This window comes from Microcaecilia unicolor, chromosome 1 (assembly GCF_901765095.1).
Source record: "Microcaecilia unicolor chromosome 1, aMicUni1.1, whole genome shotgun sequence".
In the NCBI taxonomy this organism is placed as follows: Eukaryota; Metazoa; Chordata; class Amphibia; order Gymnophiona; family Siphonopidae; genus Microcaecilia; species Microcaecilia unicolor.
The window spans coordinates 82,613,091-82,632,903 of NC_044031.1; the positions used below are offsets into that span (position 1 = coordinate 82,613,091).

The 19,813-nt window shown below is 44.6% G+C and overlaps 1 protein-coding gene across 1 annotated transcript in view; it reads right to left on the bottom strand.

The window, feature by feature from the left end:
• DIP2C (disco interacting protein 2 homolog C) overlaps window positions 1-19,813 on the bottom strand; it is a 763,198-nt gene that overhangs the window by 42,864 nt on the left and 700,521 nt on the right. The window contains 2 exon segments of the mRNA XM_030198809.1: window positions 13,484-13,545; window positions 15,805-15,834. Of these exon segments, the coding sequence (XP_030054669.1) occupies window positions 13,484-13,545; window positions 15,805-15,834 (92 nt within the window).

The window sequence follows — 19,813 nt, forward strand, 5'->3', positions numbered from 1 at the left end:
TATCCACCTGGGGTAGGGTGGGGTGGGGTGGGGGTGGGGGGTATAATTTTATAAGAGTTTTTTTGAATGAATTTCTTCAAAAAGGCAGTAAATAAATCCTAATACATTCTTAACAATGCACTTATTTTACAAAGGTAATGTGTGCGTTATGTGCCTTTACAAAATATGTTCCTAGAATAACCTGTAGTACTGACAATTCTCTTCCAGAAATTTATACTTGCTCCAAGGCTGGTGTAAATATATGCCAGTTTTTTTTTTAATATAAAGGAGTTTGGTGCTTGTATTTCTGTACATGCATATATAATACAGCTTAGAAAATTATATACCATGTACGAGTAAACAGTAAGAAGAATGTGTGAGCTTGAATGTGACAGGTAGAGGCAGGTTTTGGGGTGGAGTGTGGGCAGTGTCTAGATTTATTCATGGTCCTTATAAAAAATATGTGCATTTGCATGTTTGTGGCTTCATTAGAGCTGTGATTTCTGAAGATCTATGGGGCAATTTTTTAAAGACATAAAGGTGCTTTTATAAAAGAGACTTAAAATAGGTGTCTGCTTGACCCTTTCAACCTAGGCCTTTGCCTTCTTCTAGATCTTTTACATTAGAGTGTGCTCGTTCGTGAGCTTGTTCTTATTTCTTGGTTTGTCAGTGGAATAACTATTAGATCTACTGATGTTTTGTTGGGTTTTTGAAAGGCTGTAGAAATCTATGGGGCCCTTTACTAAGCTGCGTAGGTGCCTACACGCATTGAACGTGCACCAAATTGGAGTTACCGTCGGTTACCGAGTGGCCCTTGCCACGCACGTCTAAAAAATATTTTTATTTTCTGGCGTGCATAACAGACACGCGCCAAATGGCATTTGACGCACATAAGTCATTAACGCCCAGATTCTTTACCGCTAAGTCAATGGCTGGTGATAAGGTCTGACCCAAAATGGAGTATTCTGATAAGAACGGTGTTCCAGGTCCTGGTAGTGCCAACTACATGTTAGCTGCACCCGATCCGCTGAGCGCCTCTGGAGGAAATCTCGTACCCTTTCAGACTTCCTCCACTACAAATTCATGCTATCCTCCCTCCACTCCTCCCTATTCCATGCAAAACAGGACTATTACACCCAATTGACCAATTCTCTCAGCTCCAACCCTCGTCGTCTCTTCACCACCCTTAACTCCCTCCTAAAAGTGCCCCCCGCTCCTACTCCCCCTTCTCTCTCTCCTGAATCACTGGCCGACTACTTCCGCAACAAAGTGCAAAAGATCAACCTTGAGTTCACGACCAAGCCACCACCTCCTCTTCACCCTTTAACCCTCTCCCTCATCCAACCTACCCAGGTCTCTTTCTCCTCCTTCCCTGAGATCACCGAGGATGAAACTTCCCGCCTTCTTTCCTCCTCGAAATGCACCACCTGTTCCTCTGATCCCATCCCCACCAACCTACTCAACACCATCTCCCATACTGTCACCCATCTGTCGCATCCTCAACCTCTCTCTCTCCACTGCAACTGTCCCTGACACCTTCAAGCACGCCGTTGTCACACCTCTCCTCAAAAAACCTTCACTTGACCCTACCTGCCCCTCCAACTACCGCCCCATTTCTCTTTTACCCTTCCTTTCCAAAATACTTGAGCGCGTCGTTCATAGCCGCTGCCTTGATTTTCTCTCCTCTCACGCCATCTGCGATCCACTTCAATCTGGTTTTCGCCCTCTGCACTCGACTGAAACGGCACTCTCTAAAGTCTGCAATGACCGGCTCCTGGCCAAATCCAGAGGTCACTACTCCATCCTCATCCTCCTCGATCTTTCCGCCGTGTTTGACACTGTCAATCATGATTTACTTCTTGCCACGCTGTCCTCTTTTGGGTTCCAAGGCCCTGTCCTCTCCTGGTTCTCCTCTTATCTCTCCCACCGCACCTTCAGGGTACACTCCCATGGATCTTCCTCCACTCCCATCCCACTATCTGTTGGAGTTCCCCAGGGATCTGTCCTTGGACTCCTTCTCTTCTCAATCTACACCTCTTCCCTGGGCTCGCTGATCTTGTCTCATGGTTTTCAGTATCATCTTTATGCTGATGACACCCAGCTATACCTCTCCACACCTGACATCACTGCGGAGACTCAAGCCAAGGTATCGGCCTGTTTATCCGACATTGCGGCATGGATGTCCAACCGCCACCTGAAGCTGAACATGTCCAAGACCGAGCTCCTCGTCTTTCCTCCTAAACCCACTTCTCCTCTTCCTCCACTCTCTATCTCTGTTGATAACACCCTCATCCTCCCCGTCCCATCTGCCCGCAACCTCAGAGTCATCTTCGACTCCTCCCTCTCCTTCTCTGCGCATATCCAACAGACTGCCAAGACCTGTCGCTTCTTCCTCCTCAACATCAGCAAAATTCGCCCTTTCCTCTCTGAGCATACCACCAGAACTCTCGTCCATGCTCTCATTACCTCTCGCCTTGATTACTGCAACCTACTCCTCACCGGCCTCCCACTCGGCCATCTATCCCCCCTTCAATCCGTTCAGAATGCTGCTGCACGTCTTATACTCCGCCAAAACCGATATACTCATATCACCCCTCTCCTTAAATCACTTCATTGGCTTCCGATCAGATATCGCATACAATTCAAGCTCCTCCTCCTTACCTACAAATGCACTCAGTCTGCGGCTCCTCACTACCTCTCCACCCTCATCTCCCCCTATGTTCCCGCCCGCAACCTCCGCTCACAGGACAAAGCCCTTCTCTCAGTACCCTTCTCCACCACTGCCAACTCCAGGCTCCGCTCATTCTGCCTTGCCTCACCTTATGCCTGGAATAATCTTCCTTTACCCATCCGCCATGCCCCCTCCCTACCCATCTTCAAATCTCTGCTTAAAACTCACCTCTTCAATGCTGCCTTCGGCGCCTAACCGCTCGAGAAATATAAAATACCCCAATCCATCCACCCTATCAGATTAACTGTTCACTCGTCCTCTAGATTGTTCACTTGTCTTTAGATTGTTCTCTTGTCTTTTAGATTGTAAGCTCTTTGAGCAGGGACTGTCCTTCTATGTTTGAATTGTACAGCGCTGCGTAACCCTAGTAGCGCTTTAGAAATGGTTGTTGTTGTTGTTGTTAGAGACCTACCTGGAATAAATAAATTAATTATCTGGATAAGGGAGCTGAAGATAGTGTATTATTTATATAAAATATTGGGGAAAGATCAAAAGGTCATAAAACAAGAATTCTGGATACTGCCAAAGAAATGAGAATTGAGAATTGTCCCCAGAGCAGAAAACAAAAGCAGCTGAAACAGGTATTCTTGGAAAATATTTCTAAATATCAAAGACTTCACCACTCCCTCCCCTTTCTCGGCATTTTTAAAAATCTTCACTCACCAAAAAGACTTTCTAAAAATTAGAGCTGAATAATACTTAATCAAATCAACCCACAAAATGGAGTACAATCCAAAAATTGGAAGGGAAGCCTTCGTGCCCTACCTCCAACCTATATTTAGCTTTTGGAGGTGGCAAGATTTCAACAGGGTCAATACTCTTCATAGGCATAAAAAAACCCTTCACAACAGACTGTTAAAACTCCACTTGTCTTCAATTTTAAAGGAACCAAAAAATGTGACTTAAAGAGAAAAACCACACAAGCAAAAAAAAAACTTAGCTTTAGTGAAAGGTGCTTATCCACTGTCAGGTATTTAATCACACCGCTGTATCAAAACGTGATCAAAATTTATCAGCGTTAAATGCACCTGTTCCTTAGATCCTCCCCCATCCACATGGTTGAAATCTGAACAAACAGAACTTTTGCCGTTGGCTCTCCCCTCTTGTGAGCCACAGTCTGGAGATGGGTGCTATAGCATCCTTCTAGAAAAGGGCAATAGCTTGCCCTCTTTCGAAAGAAACCAACTCTGGACCCTGCCGTCCCTGCTATCGCCCTGTCTCTTAGCCTTTGTTTTCTTGCAAAGCTTATGAAAAGGTTGTCTTTTCTCAACTGCTCTCACACACTGAACATTCTTCTATACTTCACCCTTGGCAAGCAGGCTTGTGGTAATACAATAACACTGAGACTGTCATTATGCTTCTTCTCAGTGATATCCATTTTATCTTTGATAGAGGCACGATCTGCCTCGTGATCTCTCTTGACCATTCTGCAGCTTTTGATCCGGTAGATCACGCTCTTCTTTTACACAGGTTGGCATCTATTGCCTTCCCTGGTTTAGTTCCTTCTTGATAGACAATCTTTTTCAGTTATATTCTCTAGGAAAGGCTCTACTTACAGATACTTGTGGTGTTCTCCAGGGCTCAATTCTACCTCTGCTTTTGTTTAATATATTTCTCAGTCCTCTAGCAACCCTTATTCAGTCATTTAACATTCCTATGCTGATGACATTTTACTTCTTTTCTCTACTTTGCTGTTGAACATTGATCTCCACCAGTTGCAAGATTGTTTACAGTCACTTGCTCACGGGATGGAGGGTAATAAACTGGTACTGTACTTACATAAAACTGTTCTTGTTGGATTTCTGGATCCCTGTCACCCTCTACTTCACTGCTCCAATTATTTGATCTTTAGATAACTCCCTCTCAGTCATTTCAATACTTAGAGCCATAATGATTGATTCCTCTCTGTCTTTCAAAGAATAGGTAGCAGATGTAGTAAAAAAGGGTTTTGTATACCTTTGTCACATTAAGTTTTTGCATAGTATTCTTGACTTTTCAATATTGCATAATCTTACCCACACGTTTCTCGAGACTAGATTACTGCAACTCTATTATGCAGGTTTACCATCTTCTCAGGTCAAAAGGCATCAAACCCTGCAGAACTCTAAAACAGACTACTTCTAAAGACTCAAAAATTCGATCATGTAACCAGGGGCGTATCTGGACTCCGGCGGTAGGGGGGGCCAGAGCCAGAGGGAGGGGGCACATTTTAGCCCCCCCCCCCCCCGCCGCCGAGCCCCCACCGCCACCAATGACTCTCTCTACCCCCCTCCCGCAGCCAACCCTCCCCCGCTGCCGTTCTTACTTTTGCTGGCGGGGGAACCCAACCCCCCGCCAGCCGAGGTCTGCTTCCACCTGCTGCTGCCGTAAAAACTTCTTCTTCAGCCGGCGGGGGACCCCAAACCACCGCCAGCCGCCCCGCGGTGTTTAAAATTCATCTTCGGCCTCCGTGGCCGTGCTGCTGTGATAGGCGCTGTTGAAATCCACTTCGGAGTCTGACGTCGCAGCACGTACAACGACGTCAGACTCCGAAGTGGATTTCAACAGCGCCTATCACAGCAGCACGGCCACGGAGGCCGAAGATGAATTTCAAACACCGCGGGGCGGCTGGCGGGGGTTTGGGGTCCCCCGCCAGCAAAAGTAAGAACGGCAGCGGGGGAGGGTTGATGGCGGTAGGGGGGTCCAGGGCAAAATCTGCGGGGGCCCAGGCCCCTGAGGCCCCACGCAGATACGCCCCTGCATGTAACCCCTCTAATGGTGTGTATCCAAAGCTCCCTGATCCGCTTCAAATATCTTTTAAAATTCTCTGTCTCACTCATAAAGCATACTTTCACAGACTTTACACAAGGAGAAAGCTTTCTATAATTACTTCCAATTTGTTTTTCTCCTCACCTTAGATGGCAAGCAGAGACTCTCTTAGCAGTTGTCACAGGCCTGAGGGCAGGAGGGATATGCCTCTCTATAGTTCATAGGTTATAATAAGGGGTTTCCTCTTTTAGACAAATTAAACATGACACTACTCGTCATTCCATCTTCTGTGCCACAGGCCCTTCTCGTTGGAATGCATCTACATTTACAAACCTCCTTAGAGAAATGTAAAACTGATCTGAAAACCTTTTTTTTTAATGATGCTTTTACTCAACAGTTCCATTCATGCCTACCTTTCCCACGCAAGATATTCCATAATCCTGTCTCCAGCATCAGCCTGCAAGGTATGACGTTTTCCCTATTCCCATGGTCTACATGGTCTACTCCATAACTTAGCTTTCCTTAATTCCTACCATTAATTGTAGTTTTCTCCCTCTCCCTTCCTATTGTTACCCTTGATCATCATTGCAAATTCTATTTTTTCCCAATAACTCTTTTGCCTCTCTTATGTCCCCAATTTAGAACTATAAACTGCTCAGATGGTTACTCGATGGGCGGGATAGCAAGTAACAGTGTAGTGCCTCTGCACACATTCTCAGACTCCACTGGTCTCAAAAGACAGTAAAGGGGTCAGGGATTTGATATACCACCTTTCTGTGGTACAACCAAAGTGGTTTACATTCATTGCTTATATACAGTTACTTTCTATGTTCCTAGTTGGCTCATTATCTATGTGGCAATGGAGGGTTAGTTGACTTGCGACTTGCCCAGGGTCACAAGGAGCTGCAATGGGAATCGAGCCTGGTTCCCCAGATTCTCAGTCCACTGCACTAATCATTATAGCATACTACTATGACCTGACTTGTAAGAACAGTCCCGCAAACCATTTGTGAACCATTTCCAAAGAACTCAGGTAGGCTTTACATACAATTGTTGTACCAGCTTTCAAAGTGAAGGTACACACATACTTTTCACTTTGAAAACTGCCTAGAAATCTGCTGCTTTTATTTCCAGCCAAAATAGTTTATGATTTATCCAGTACTTAATATACCACTCTTTAATGCCATGTATACCAGAACAGTTTACAGTAAAACTATAAAATCTAGGGCAAACAGAAAGGAACACCATACTTATAAAGGGACACAAAACACTCTAACCATAACAGTAAAGGATAGCCAAAATAAATTCAAAAGTAAATAAAATAAAATACAATAAAAATCAACTATAAATAAGCCGTATAAACTGAAGAGCCCCCCCCCCCCCCAAAAAAACCAAAAAACAGTATCACAAAGAGAGGGCTCACAGAGAAAACCTTGTGTGAACTATATTTTTAGCTCATGTTAAATTAAACAAATACAGGTTCTGCTTTTAATGCACAAGGAAGAGAATACCATAGATAAGGACCAAGGAAATAAAAAACAGAATGATAAGTACTTTCCAAACGAGCACAATCTGGGCCAGGAAGGGACAGGGGCACTTCATTAGATAAGCAAAGATGGCGCAAAGGCTTAAAACAGGAGTGGGTAACCACAGTCCTCAAGGCCACAACCCAACTGGGTTTTCAAGATTTCTACAACGAATATGAATGAGATTGATTTGCACATACTGCTTCCATTGTTTTGCAAGTAGATTTCATGCATATTCATTGTGTACATTTTGAAAACCTGACTGGGTTGTGGGCCCTGGAGGACCATGGTTACCCACTCATGGCTTTTAAGGATATAAATGTGAAGATAAATGTAGTGGTGTCTCAGAGTAAATAGACTTATGGATCATGGTGAGGATTTTTAAATTGGTAATGGGATTGAACAGGAAGCCATTAATGATGAAGTAATGGAGAAATGTGGTCAAATTTCTGGGCATGATAGAGTAGCTTGATTGCAGTGTTTTGTACATTATGAAGTCATTTAATAGTTCAAGTTGACCTGCCACAACAATGTTACAATAATTGAGCCTTAACAGCACAAATGCACATAGGATTGGGAACTTAACTGGAGGATTTAATAAACTATGTACTGACTTTAGTTGATGTAAAGAAAAGAAACATCATATCACCTCTGTGACAAGAATATCAAATGACAAACGTGTATCCAAGGAATTCCCTAGATACTTAAAATAACTAAGTTGAATAGCTGAACCAAAAAGAGACAGGGCTATTGAAGGGGGAGGAACACATCGCTACCATTTTGGATGGGTTCAGGACTAAAAGATGCTCAAAAAGCCAGGAAGTGATTAAATTGAGGCAGTGTTGAAGAGAAGTGATATCTGAAGAATGAGAGCCCGTGGTATGTACAATAAAATGTCATCTGAACAGTAGTAAGCAGAGATTCCAGTGTCTTGGACAATTGTAGCTAATTGACTTGAACAACAAAGATGATAAGACTGAACCTTGGGGTACACCCCACTAGATAAGATTCTATGACCTATATAGAATCCAGGGAATAGTGCTGAAAGTCCAAAATTGCGTGCATAGATTCATCCCTGACCTGTCCTTGCCCGAGAAGACCTCTACTGCAATATGACTATGCATGTTGTGGACAAGTTAAAATGTTACCTCTATATAAAGGTGAGCAATTCTTTCAGACAGATGACGTTTGTGAGTAAAATACTTTTTGCGGCTGAGAAGAGATTTCTGAAATGGCCACATATGAGCCCTTGTCCATGGCACCACTTCCATTGCCACTGTCACTGACCCTCAGAACCTGGATGTAAGTTCCAGACCCTGGGCCTGCCATGACTGAACCAGCTTTGACCTGTTGCGCTTCGTTAGAAAGATTCTTTCCTGTGCCCAGATACTCCAGCATCTGCAGAGTTAGCCTGCTCTTCTAATTGATCACACAACCCAATGACTTCAGAAGATGGACAACTCTGTCACTGCCACACTGTCCAAATAGGACGATGCATGAATGTCGTCAAGATAGAGGTGAACTCCGATTCCCTAGCACTGAAGGAAGGACACCCAGCATAACCTTGGTAAACATTCCTGGAGCTGAGGTGAGACCAAAGGGCAAAAAACCGGAACTGGAAGTGAAGGCCCAGCACCACAAAACACAGAAACCTCTGATGCGGCGGCCATATGGGTATATGCAAGTACGTCTCCTTGAGATTGAGAGTGGAGAGAAATTCTTCTGTTTGAACAGAGGCTATGACTGCTCTTAGTTTCTCCATGCATCAGCGGGACACTCAGGGACAGAGGTTTAGACCTTTGAGATCTAAGACCGGATGAAAGGTGCCTTCCTTCTTTGAGACAATGAAGTAGACTGAGTATCTGCCTTGTCCCTGTTTAGTCTGGGGAACTGGAACAATGGCTCGGAGCGCCAGCAAGGAATTTATAGTGGCCTGAACCTAAACTACTTCGGTTCCATTTTGACAAGGAGAGTGCAAGAAGAGAACAATGACCAGGTCAGAAAACTCCAACTTGTAACCTTCTGTAAGACTATCCTGAACCCACTGCTCTGATAGGATTTTGGCCCCTAAAACTCCTGAAGATGACCTATCACTGGAGGAAGAGAAGAGTGGACCAGCCTCACATCATTGCGAAGCTCTGGAGGCACTAGGTGCTCTAGCTGACTGAAAGGATGACTTCCTGTCCTTATGAAAGGAAGACTGGCGTGTCTGAAAGCGGGACTTCTGACCATATCACTGACGACCAGGCTGGTACAGTCTGCTGTCTCAAAATCAAGATCGAAAGCTCTTGAAGACGGATGACCAGAGATTTTTGGCTCATCCTCTGGCAACCACTGTGGCTTAGTTCCCCCCAGTTCTTCCACCAAGTTATTGACATCATCTCCAAATAGCCACTTCCCCTAAATGGCAGTTTAACTAGATGTGACTTTGATGCTGCATCCGCTACCCAATGCCACAACCAGAGTTACCAAAGTGCTGTGACAGCCAAAGGCATACTGCCAGCCATAACATGTCATAAATAGCATCTGCCAAGTAGGTCAACCCCGCTTCTAGCTGGGTGTTATGATGCCCGTCTTGTGTTGCTGTTGATGCCACTTCAGGCATGCTCTTGCCATGAACGAGCTGCACACTGTCGTTTGAAGGTCCAATGAGGCCACTTCAAAGGTTTGTTTCAGCGACCCTTCTAGCTTCCTATCCTATAGGTGGTCTTCTTAGTCACTGCCGTAACCCGAGGATGAAAAGTGTGTCCATCCACCTGTTGGAGACAGAAAATACTGAGGAGTTGGACTGGATGCCAAGAAAGATATGTCTTAGCTCAGTTTTCAGTTTTATATCGCCACCTACTGGTTGATGGACACAACTATCCCACAGGTTCTGGAACAGTGGGAAGCTTTGTAATAGAAAGGGTCCCCCCCCCCCCAATGCTTCACTCTTTTTCTTAAACTATCTCTTTCATGGTTGTGGCCCAACAGTTCAGGCATGAGGGGGTATCACAAAACCCTATTTATACAGTATTTCCTTTGAACTTTAAAATATATGTGTATGAAGTGCTGGGCTGTGAACTCTATGTTTAGGGCTCTTAGTAAAAGGATCCAGACTAGATGTTAGTAAGAATGTGTCTCTTTTTGTGATTTTGTAATGGGATGGGTGGGAGGGGTACTGGTTTAATATGTATTGTAAATTGCTTCAGGTTTTTATGGAAAGTAACTACATAAATTTGAATAAACAAATAAATAGACCTGGTTGTGCTTTGACTAGCTCAGATGTACAGTAGTAGTAGTAGGAACTTCTTGCAATGGAGGACTATGCTACAGGGCTGCTGAGAGACTGGGCTGGGCCCCGCGGCCCCCCCCCCCCCCCCCCCAATGCTTCACTCTTTTTCTTAAACTATCTCTTTCATGGTTGTGGCCCAACAGTTCAGGCATGAGGGGGTATCACAAAACCCTATTTATACAGTATTTCCTTTGAACTTTAAAATATATGTGTATGAAGTGCTGGGCTGTGAACTCTATGTTTAGGGCTCTTAGTAAAAGGATCCAGACTAGATGTTAGTAAGAATGTGTCTCTTTTTGTGATTTTGTAATGGGATGGGTGGGAGGGGTACTGGTTTAATATGTATTGTAAATTGCTTCAGGTTTTTATGGAAAGTAACTACATAAATTTGAATAAACAAATAAATAGACCTGGTTGTGCTTTGACTAGCTCAGATGTACAGTAGTAGTAGTAGGAACTTCTTGCAATGGAGGACTATGCTACAGGGCTGCTGAGAGACTGGGCTGGGCCCCGCGGCCCCCCCCCCCCCCCACGAGGCTGCCGCAGTCCCCAGTCTCCACCCGCCCACCCCCGTCCGCCACCGGGCCGGGCCCCCTGCATTCAAATCACAGCACCTCACTTACGTGTGAAAGCGCAGCAGCGGCAGAGCGCCTCCCTTCGGGCCTTCCCTCCCTGTGTCCCGCCCTCGTGGAAACAGGAAGTTACATCATACGAGGGCGGGACACGAGGAAAGGCCCAAAGGGAGGCAATCCGCCGCTGCTGCGCTTTCACATGGGGTTGAGGTGCTGTGATTTGAATGCAAGGGGTCCAGCCCGGTGGCGGATGGAGGGGGGCTGTCGACGGAGCCGAGGGCAGGCGGGTGTGACCGGGGACTACGGTGCCGGGCCCGGGGAATTTTGTCCCCCCTGCCCCCCCTCTCGGCGGCCCTGCTATGCTATACAAAAACTGAATAGCATGGAGCTGAGGAAGCCTATTTAGGTCCTATGCTGGGGAAATGAATACTCCTGGGAGATTCATGCAAAACAACCCTTTTGGGACTGTTAGCCTGTAAGCAGTAAGGGGAATCAGTGTCACAGATGTGTGCACACTCTCGTAAAAGACACCCCTAAAGGAAAAAAAATAAAGAAACACAGAGGGCGAAGTAACAGAGTCAAAACCAGCAGGTGACCAGTAGTAGAGAAAGCTAGCACAGCTTATCTCAAATACGAGGTCCTACCATCTCACTGGAGAGAGCTTAAAGGTAGCACAGTTTTGTTCAAAGGGAAAGCACCCACAATAGCCTTTGGAAGATCAGCAGTAAGGAGGAGTGTGATCAGAACTGATGAATCATAGCTCAAAATACTCAACATAGTAAAGGAACTGAACCATGCCCTGTGCATCCCATGATGCACAGGACAGGGTGCCGCCATTCTGAGGTGGCGCTGGACGAAGAGGAGAGAGTGCTAGTCTCTCTTCCTCTAACTTCTAAGGTACGGAGGAAGGGGTTGGGTTGGGGAGATCCCTTCACCACTAGCCCACCAGGGAAAGATTTGCGGTGGGGGAGGATCAAATCAGGCCTCCTGTCGCGGGTCATACTGGACCCATGGCGGGTGGGTGGGGGGATTTCTTTTGCATGTGGGGTTCGGGGATCCATCGGACCCCCTGGGTCTTAGCGATGGGGGGTCTGGGGGTCCATTGGACCCTTGGGGCCAACACCAACAGCCCGTGTCCTGGGCAAGCGTTCAAAGGTTGTGCTTAACGCACAACTTTTGAAAGCATCCACCAAGCGCCATCCGCCTGCTTTGCTCCCTCATGAAGGAAGCTAATAGCGTGAATATCATTTGTATACTATTAGCATCGATCATGAAGGAGTTAGGTCAGGGTACTGCTATGGTGGTAAAACTCCGGCGCTGTTCCATGCAGCATTGAAGTTTTGATAATCAGGGCCTGAGGTTCAGATAAACTTAAAAAATGTTAACATAGTTGCAGTTCCAAAATAATATAGGTAGAATCATTTTCTTACAGTAGTCCTGCAATATAAGAGTTACATAGGCTCCTGCCTCCAAAATGTGTACCTTTAAATAACATATCACTTGATGAAGTGTGTAATTGATACAGTAATAATCCTCTTCTTTCTTGTAGTGGTTTATCACAGTTGACAACAATCTTTTAAAGGAGCCTCAACAGTGCACCCCTTTTTGATTAAACAATCTGCTCGTGGCTTAACCTACGTCTTCTGAGGGCATCCACTTTCATCATTGGCACCGCTCCTCCATCTCCTTCTGGTTGGTTGAATTTTTTATATTATACTTTTCAACTTTTCAAAATTATCAATATTTTTCCTTATTTTGTACTTAGCTTATCTGGGTGAGCTTGTTCAATGCCGTCAAGAGAATGCTTTGTGATATTAGTTTACAACCGGGACTGGCCAAAAGAACTCCTTCCTGGAATAGAGCATGGGCAGGTCATAGGTGGGAGCTTCCACTGAAGCATGTAACTTACAGAATACGAGAGATAAGCCACGGACCCTGAAGAAGGATCGAAACTCTGGCCATAGTCGGCCGTGGCTCTCTTGACGGCATTGAACAAGCTCACCCAGATAAGCTAAGTACAAAATAAGGAAAAATATTGATAATTTTGAAAAGTAGAATATAAAAAAATTCAAACAACCAGAAGTAGGAGGAGGAGCGGTGCCAATGGTGAAAGTGGATGCCCTCAGAAGACGTAGATTAAGCCACAAGCAGACTGTTTAATCAAAAAGGGATGCACTGTTGAGGCTCCTTTAACCTCCAAAAAAAAAAACCCCTGGCTGTGTTCACATATGTTATGAGAGTGTTTAAACATTGTCAACTGTGATAAACCACCACAAGAAAGACGAGGATTATTAGATTTACAGTATAGTTTGTTGAAGTATCCCCTTCAGCTAAGAGTATTAATAGAAGAATCTAAGATAATTGATATAGTAGCCACGAACAACTGTCTTTTATAACACATCCTTAACTAGTGTACTGAAAGAGTAGAGGAGCAGCCTAATGGTTAGAACAGTGGGTTGAGAAGCAGGGGATCCTAGTTGAAATCCCACTGTAACTCCTTGTGATCTTGGGCAAGTCACAACCTTTCGTTGCCTCAGGTATAAACCGATTATGAGCCCTCCAGGGACAGCAAAATACCTACTGTACTTGAATGTAAACTGCTTCAATAGCTTTCAGGCAGTATATGGACCAAAAGCCGTAGGGTTCAACATACCTGTCATGTCTCAAAGCTCTCATGTCGACATACACAGTAGTCGGGTCCGGACCAGATGTTCCCTGTAAGCATCATCATCTCAGGATTAGAATACTTCTGACTAAAATGGAGATTCATGCTTATTATACAAGGCAGAAATCATACAGGAGTACAGTCCACATTTTAGAAACAATTATAATGCATCTGTCTATATTTCAGTCGAGTTTTCAGGACATCCACAATGAATATTCATAAATTTGCATGCAATGAGGCAGTACATGTAAATCTATCTATGAGTAACCATTGCAGACATCCTGAAAACCTGACCTGCTGGAGATCTCCCAGGTCAGGTTTGGCAACCACTGATCTACATGCTGAATATTAAATATTCTTCTACCTTTTCTGAAAAGCTAGTAAGATTACACCAGAGATCTGCTGTAGACTAGTCATCTGCATAAATGTGTGTGTGTGGCTGTATCTCTATATATCTAGGTACACACACACACTCACACAAAATAACCTATATTTGATTTAGCATGTAGCAAGTAAGCAAACAGGAGAAAAATAAAAAACAAACTAACATGCAATTTGCTTTTATTCTGCAAAATGAAAGTATGTTCAAACAGCTGAGGAAAGAAAGTATTATGCAAAGAAGCTGTATGTGCAAAATGCAGCTCATGCATGCACTGACAGCGTGTAGACGGAAGATCTGAAATATTAATGGAGCGCACACACACATGAACAGACATGAATGGAAGAAGATTTACAAGCAATTATTCTGTTCCTCTTAAGTCACAGCATCATTAATACCAATTGTTTGTTTCTGTGACTTGATAATAGCTGAGCTTTTTCTGTTTTAGTGTCAACATGCAGCTTGGGCATTGTCCTCTTTTCCTTTTTGCAGTGTCAGACAATCTAGAATCTCCAAAGCCATGCTTTGGAAGAAAATCAAATGAGACTGAGTGCAAACCCAGACAGTACACCCCCAGTTACATTCCCCCAGGACAGTGCCTTCATTTTATTCTCGTCTCTTGTTCCAGGTGCCTGCAATATGTTGCCTATTGTCCATCAGTTGTCTGTCCCAAACAGTGTGCAAGTGCTATTCGAAAATTCGAGAGCATGCAAAATTGTACCAGCCCTTACAGCACTTTACAATCTCTTCTGTGTAAACAAACAAAAAACCAAAAACACCAGGCCTGTTGCTTGTTTCTCCTCCTCCCAGATAGCTCATTCACTGCAACTGATTTTGAACACACACTCAAATACCTCACATTTGTGTTTTCAGTTCACTGATCAAGATGAGAGGCATGTGTAATATCAGAAGAGGGAGGTCTACTACGCAGCACAGGCAGGTCCAGAACAGTAAGGATAATGCACCTGTAACATTAAGTACTAAAATAGACCTTTTCACTGCTGCCTACTGGTAATGGGATGCTCTGCATCTCAGTAACACTAACAGCACAACGAGAATGCTAAATAAAAAAAAAAAAGTAAATCTTGTTAGATCACCTTAAAGTGGTTAATAAATATGGTCCACTGAGAGGGAGGGCCCTGCGGCACTGTATTTTTTAAAAAGGCCTAAACTTCATTCACATTTCTGCTTTTGCTAATTTTAATATTTCATATTCTGACTGCGAGTTGGACAGAATATTAAGCTACAATATTCCGGCGAGTCTGGTGTACACAGAGCTAGTGCTAACGTTTCCTTCACCAACTTGTTTGTTCTGAATGCTACTTCCAGAGTTCACCATACTCAAAGGCATCCTAACAGATTGCATGAACTGAGATCAACACTGGCACTCATAATCTCATTACCCCGGGGGGGGGGGGGGGGGGGGGGGGGGAGTGTGGGGAGGCAGGTGTGGGGGAGGGGGGCGACAGAGCATTAACTGAGCAGCACATGCATGTTAGCCTTGGACTGAAAAGCTCACAAAAATGCAAAGTGCATGATACATAACCCTGTTTACCGGTTTCTCATTCCAGTTTACAAACTCAGCAGTGCAACAGACTAGTGCTGCGGGAAGAACACCAAAGTCATACCACCAACATTTTTAAAACCGAAGATCACTATGTTGTAGAACACCAGACCTGGACCAATTTGGAAAATGGATGCGTGTCACTGTACATCTGGTGAACAGTGCACAAGTACCACACAATACTGTGGCGGTCTCTGTTATGTATCACAGGCATTGCAAAGCTGAAATGTGCTGAGGGAGTGCCAGTCTAGGCTATGCTGCCTTTTATATGTCCGAGTACGCCACATCTCCAGACTCAATCCCTAGTCTGTCTCACTGTTGGGAGCTCATAGGGGGGTTGTTTTTAGGCAACATGAAAATCCCTACCTGCTCAGCCAGCTTCCCCAGCCTGTGAGGCTATAGTAGCAGGGATCAACAGGGATGAAAGAAACAAAAGGACAAAAAGGAAAGAGAAAAACAAGACAAAATAAGAGGAGATGGGGAAGACAAGGAAAATGCAAGAAGCAGGGAGTCAAAACAAAACAAAACCAATGTCAAATACAGAAGCTGTAAAAAGTAACCATCATTCTTTTAAAGGTTAAAATTTAGTAGAGCAACAGAAGAGACAGAGGAGATAGCTCCAGTATCTCAGGAGAGACTCGGGAGACGTTAAGACACCAAAGAATGCACTTGGTGGCGAATTTGCTTTAGACTTAGCCTGGCCTCAGAATGACATCCTATAGTATATCTCCTATCAAACTGAGCTCTCTTTTTCATCAAGCACTGCCATTTCCTCCCCTCCCCCTCCCCACCAGGGTTGCCAGGTAGAATTTTTTTTTCCAGCCCAATCCGGGCCAGAAACCAGCCCAAAACCCGCCCAAACACAAACCCCGCCCCTGACACCCCCACCCCCGCGTCACCGGCCCCGCCCCCGCCGTCACCGGCCCCGCCTCCCACGTCATCGGGCCCGCCTCCCCGTCATCAGCCCCGCCTCCCACGTCATCGGGCCCGCCTCCCCGTCATCGGCCCCGCCTCCCCGTCATCGGCCCCGCCTCCCACGTCGTCGGCCCCGCCTCCCACGTCATCGGCCCCGCCCAAAACGTCACTAACCCCGCCCAAAAACGTCACTAACCCCGCCCCCCGTGGCCGAAAAAAATCAAAAAGCCGCCCAAAAAGCCGCCCGGAAGCTTAAAAAACCGCCCAAAAAACCGCAACCCGCCGCGGGCAAAAATTTCCCGCGGCGGGTCGCGGAAAACCGCCCACCTGGCAACACTGCTCCCCACTGACAGTTTGAACTTTGTGGGTGTGGCTTGGATCTCTTTCAGGGAGAGAAAACTAACAACTTATAGCAGCAGCAGTGTTGCCAGGTGGACGGTTTTACGCCCAATTGGGCGGTTTTCCGCGACCCACCGCGGGAAATTTTTGCCCGCGGCGGGTTGCGTTTTTTTGGGCTTGTTTTGTGTCTTTTGGGCGGTTTTTTTGAGCGTTTTTTTCGGCCGCGGGGGGCGGGGTTAGTGACATTTTGAGCGGGGCCGATGACGGGGAGGCGGGGTTGATGACGGCGGGGGCGGGGTTGGTGATGACGTGGGGGTGGGGGTGTCAGGGGCGGGGTTTGAGTTTGGGCGGGTTTTGGGCTGGATTTGGGCTCGTTTGGGTGGGGAAAAAATTTTCCACCTGGCAACCCTGAGCAGCAGCTTCAGAGAGCATTTTCCATCTCACAGATAGGCTGCAGAGAATACCTTCTCCTGCTTTAGACTTAGTCCCGCCCACCCTACCCCTCTACCCATGCACCCCTAGTGTGACATGTCTTATATAACCTCCCTATCAACCCACTCATTACTTTTACCTCACCCATTTCTATTCTTCTACCACCTTCTCCCACTACTCCAACCAGAGTTACACCTAATCACACTGACCACCCTTCAACATCTTCAGTCCTTCTGTGACTGTTCTCTTGTGCTTGACTGCTTAAATATTAAATGCTTTACTTTTTGTCTATTTAGATTGTAAGCTCTTTGAGCAGGGACTGTCTTTCTTCTGTGTTTGTACAGCGCTGCGTACACTTTGTAGCGCTCTAGAAATGTTAAATAGTAGTAGTAGTAGTATGTGTATTTCCAGTAGCTTAGGTATAGCTACAGCTGAGCATTACACCCAATTACATTAATGAAACCCAACAGCAAGACAAGACATGGCTGATAGGGACTTCTCTCCCACCACCAAGGCCTACAAACATGCTGCACAATTAGCTGACAACTGAGGGCTAAGAAATAGTAGTTACACATTCTTGAAATAAATCTGCTTATAGGGTAAAAGAGGTTCATTTTCTCACTTAAATCTAATAACCACTGTCCAGATAAAGTCAGTGTGTGATCAGGTGCTAGATTTTTATCAATTCTCTCTTATTTACCCACTTAACCTGTGGTAACTTGGTTCACATAGGTCCAAAGCTAAATTTTTACATAGTAAAATGCTACAAATATATTCAATCTGACTAGTATTTCATAAAAGTGAACTGTTAAATCCTCTCGTCTTCAAATACAAAACAAAGCACTTAGGATTTCAGACAAGTGGTTAGTGCGTCTAAATCTTCTGTTTACTTCAACTCCCCATCTACTGGCTGGACATATTACCACACTGAGACACACATCCTTCAAAATATCACAGTTTGATTTCCAATACATAGATAAAAATGGGGCAGAGTTCAGTGGTAGAAATGTGTTTTCAGAATTAAAGTTCAGCAAACAAGTCGTATGAGATATCTTTCCAACTGATTAACTTAACAAATTTGTGACTGGCTTTTGATAGCCAACCTCCTTTCTCCAGGGCAATGGACGAAGGTAACACAACTATCACAAATGGATTAAGAAGTTCACTATGGAGGTATCATACTTCATATTTTTTACTGACTTATTTCTACAGATCTAAGAGGTACAGCAGAAACTGTGCAACTTTAAAATAAAGTGATGGCAGTAGATTAAGATGCGAGTACATAATTCACTGATGCTACCAACTGGGCCAAACAAAAGCTGCTCTTCACCTTGCAAAATAATAAAAAATGTGCTACATCAGGGGCTAATAACAAAGGTACATTTAAAATTGTCAGGGCATCTCTGAAAGTTATGTGTGTTGGCTCTGGGGACTATTTTTGTTTCTTAAATATTCATATAAGTGTCTGATCGTTTACCAGGGGAAGGAATATTTTTTGGAATTTTGTACAGCTTGATTCTTTTCTTAAAAATAATGTACTTTCGGTTTTGGAGTTCAAGAATGTTAGTAGTGTCCTGATATGGATTTTATATCTTTTTTTTTTGCACTGTTTTTATTATTTTGCACTTGTGTTTTCTCTTCCGTGATTTGGGCTTGTTGGCATTATAGTATTAAACTGTACCTACTGTACACCACCTTGAGAGAATCTCTTCATAAAGGTGGTTAATAAATCCCAATAAAAATACATTTCTTGAGTATTGTTCTGTATGTTTGGAATTTTGCCATTTCTTGACTTTTCTGAAATTGTATTGGGGAAAATTGAAAATAAAAGGAAAATGAAACCTTGTCAGGGAATAGGTAGCAGGATGGCCCTACCAATAGTTTGTCCAGCACCAGCACAGCTGGAAGCTGGGGCTTCCTTCCTCCCCCCCCCCCCCCCCCACCCCAACCAAACAAAAAGTTCTTTAGCTGCCCTTGCATCAGTGAGAACATACATATATAGACTCTCTCTGTTACAGGACTGAATATTAAAAGTTGTACTTCATCTGTACAATCTTATCTGTAATTGTGTTTTATAATATAAAACTGTGGCCAAGGGCTCTGATGAGAGAGTCTGCACTCCCACACCACAACTAGGCTTTCAATTGACTGATTATACCTACATCCTTTAGACAATGGCCCATTAATAACAACAGTCAACAAACAGCCCTCTCTAGGATAGTTGTTTTCAACCCAATCCTTAGGGAACACCTGGCCAGTTGGGTTTTCAGGATGTCCACAAAGAATATGCATGAGATGTATTAGTATGCATTTCCTCTATTGCATGCAAATATCTCTCATGCATATTCATTATGGGTAACCTGAAAACTCAACTAGCCAGGTGGTCCCTGAGGAATGGGGTGACAATGGCCACTAATAGAAGCACAAAAGAAAGGGTGCACTGGAATAAGACCCTGAAGAAGCCACAGGGTCTTATTCCAGGCTCAATGCGGCTTACATGGGGCAATGGAGGGTTAAGTGACTTGCCCAGAGTCACAAGGAGCTCCCTGTGCCTGAAGTGGGAATCAAACTCAGTTCCTCAGTTCCCCAGGACCAAAGTCCACCAAAGCTTTGAATACTGTTTTCTCCCCTCTTGTGGAACTTATGGAATGTGTGTGGCTTGTCTTACTGGGTTCTGTGGCCCGCCTTC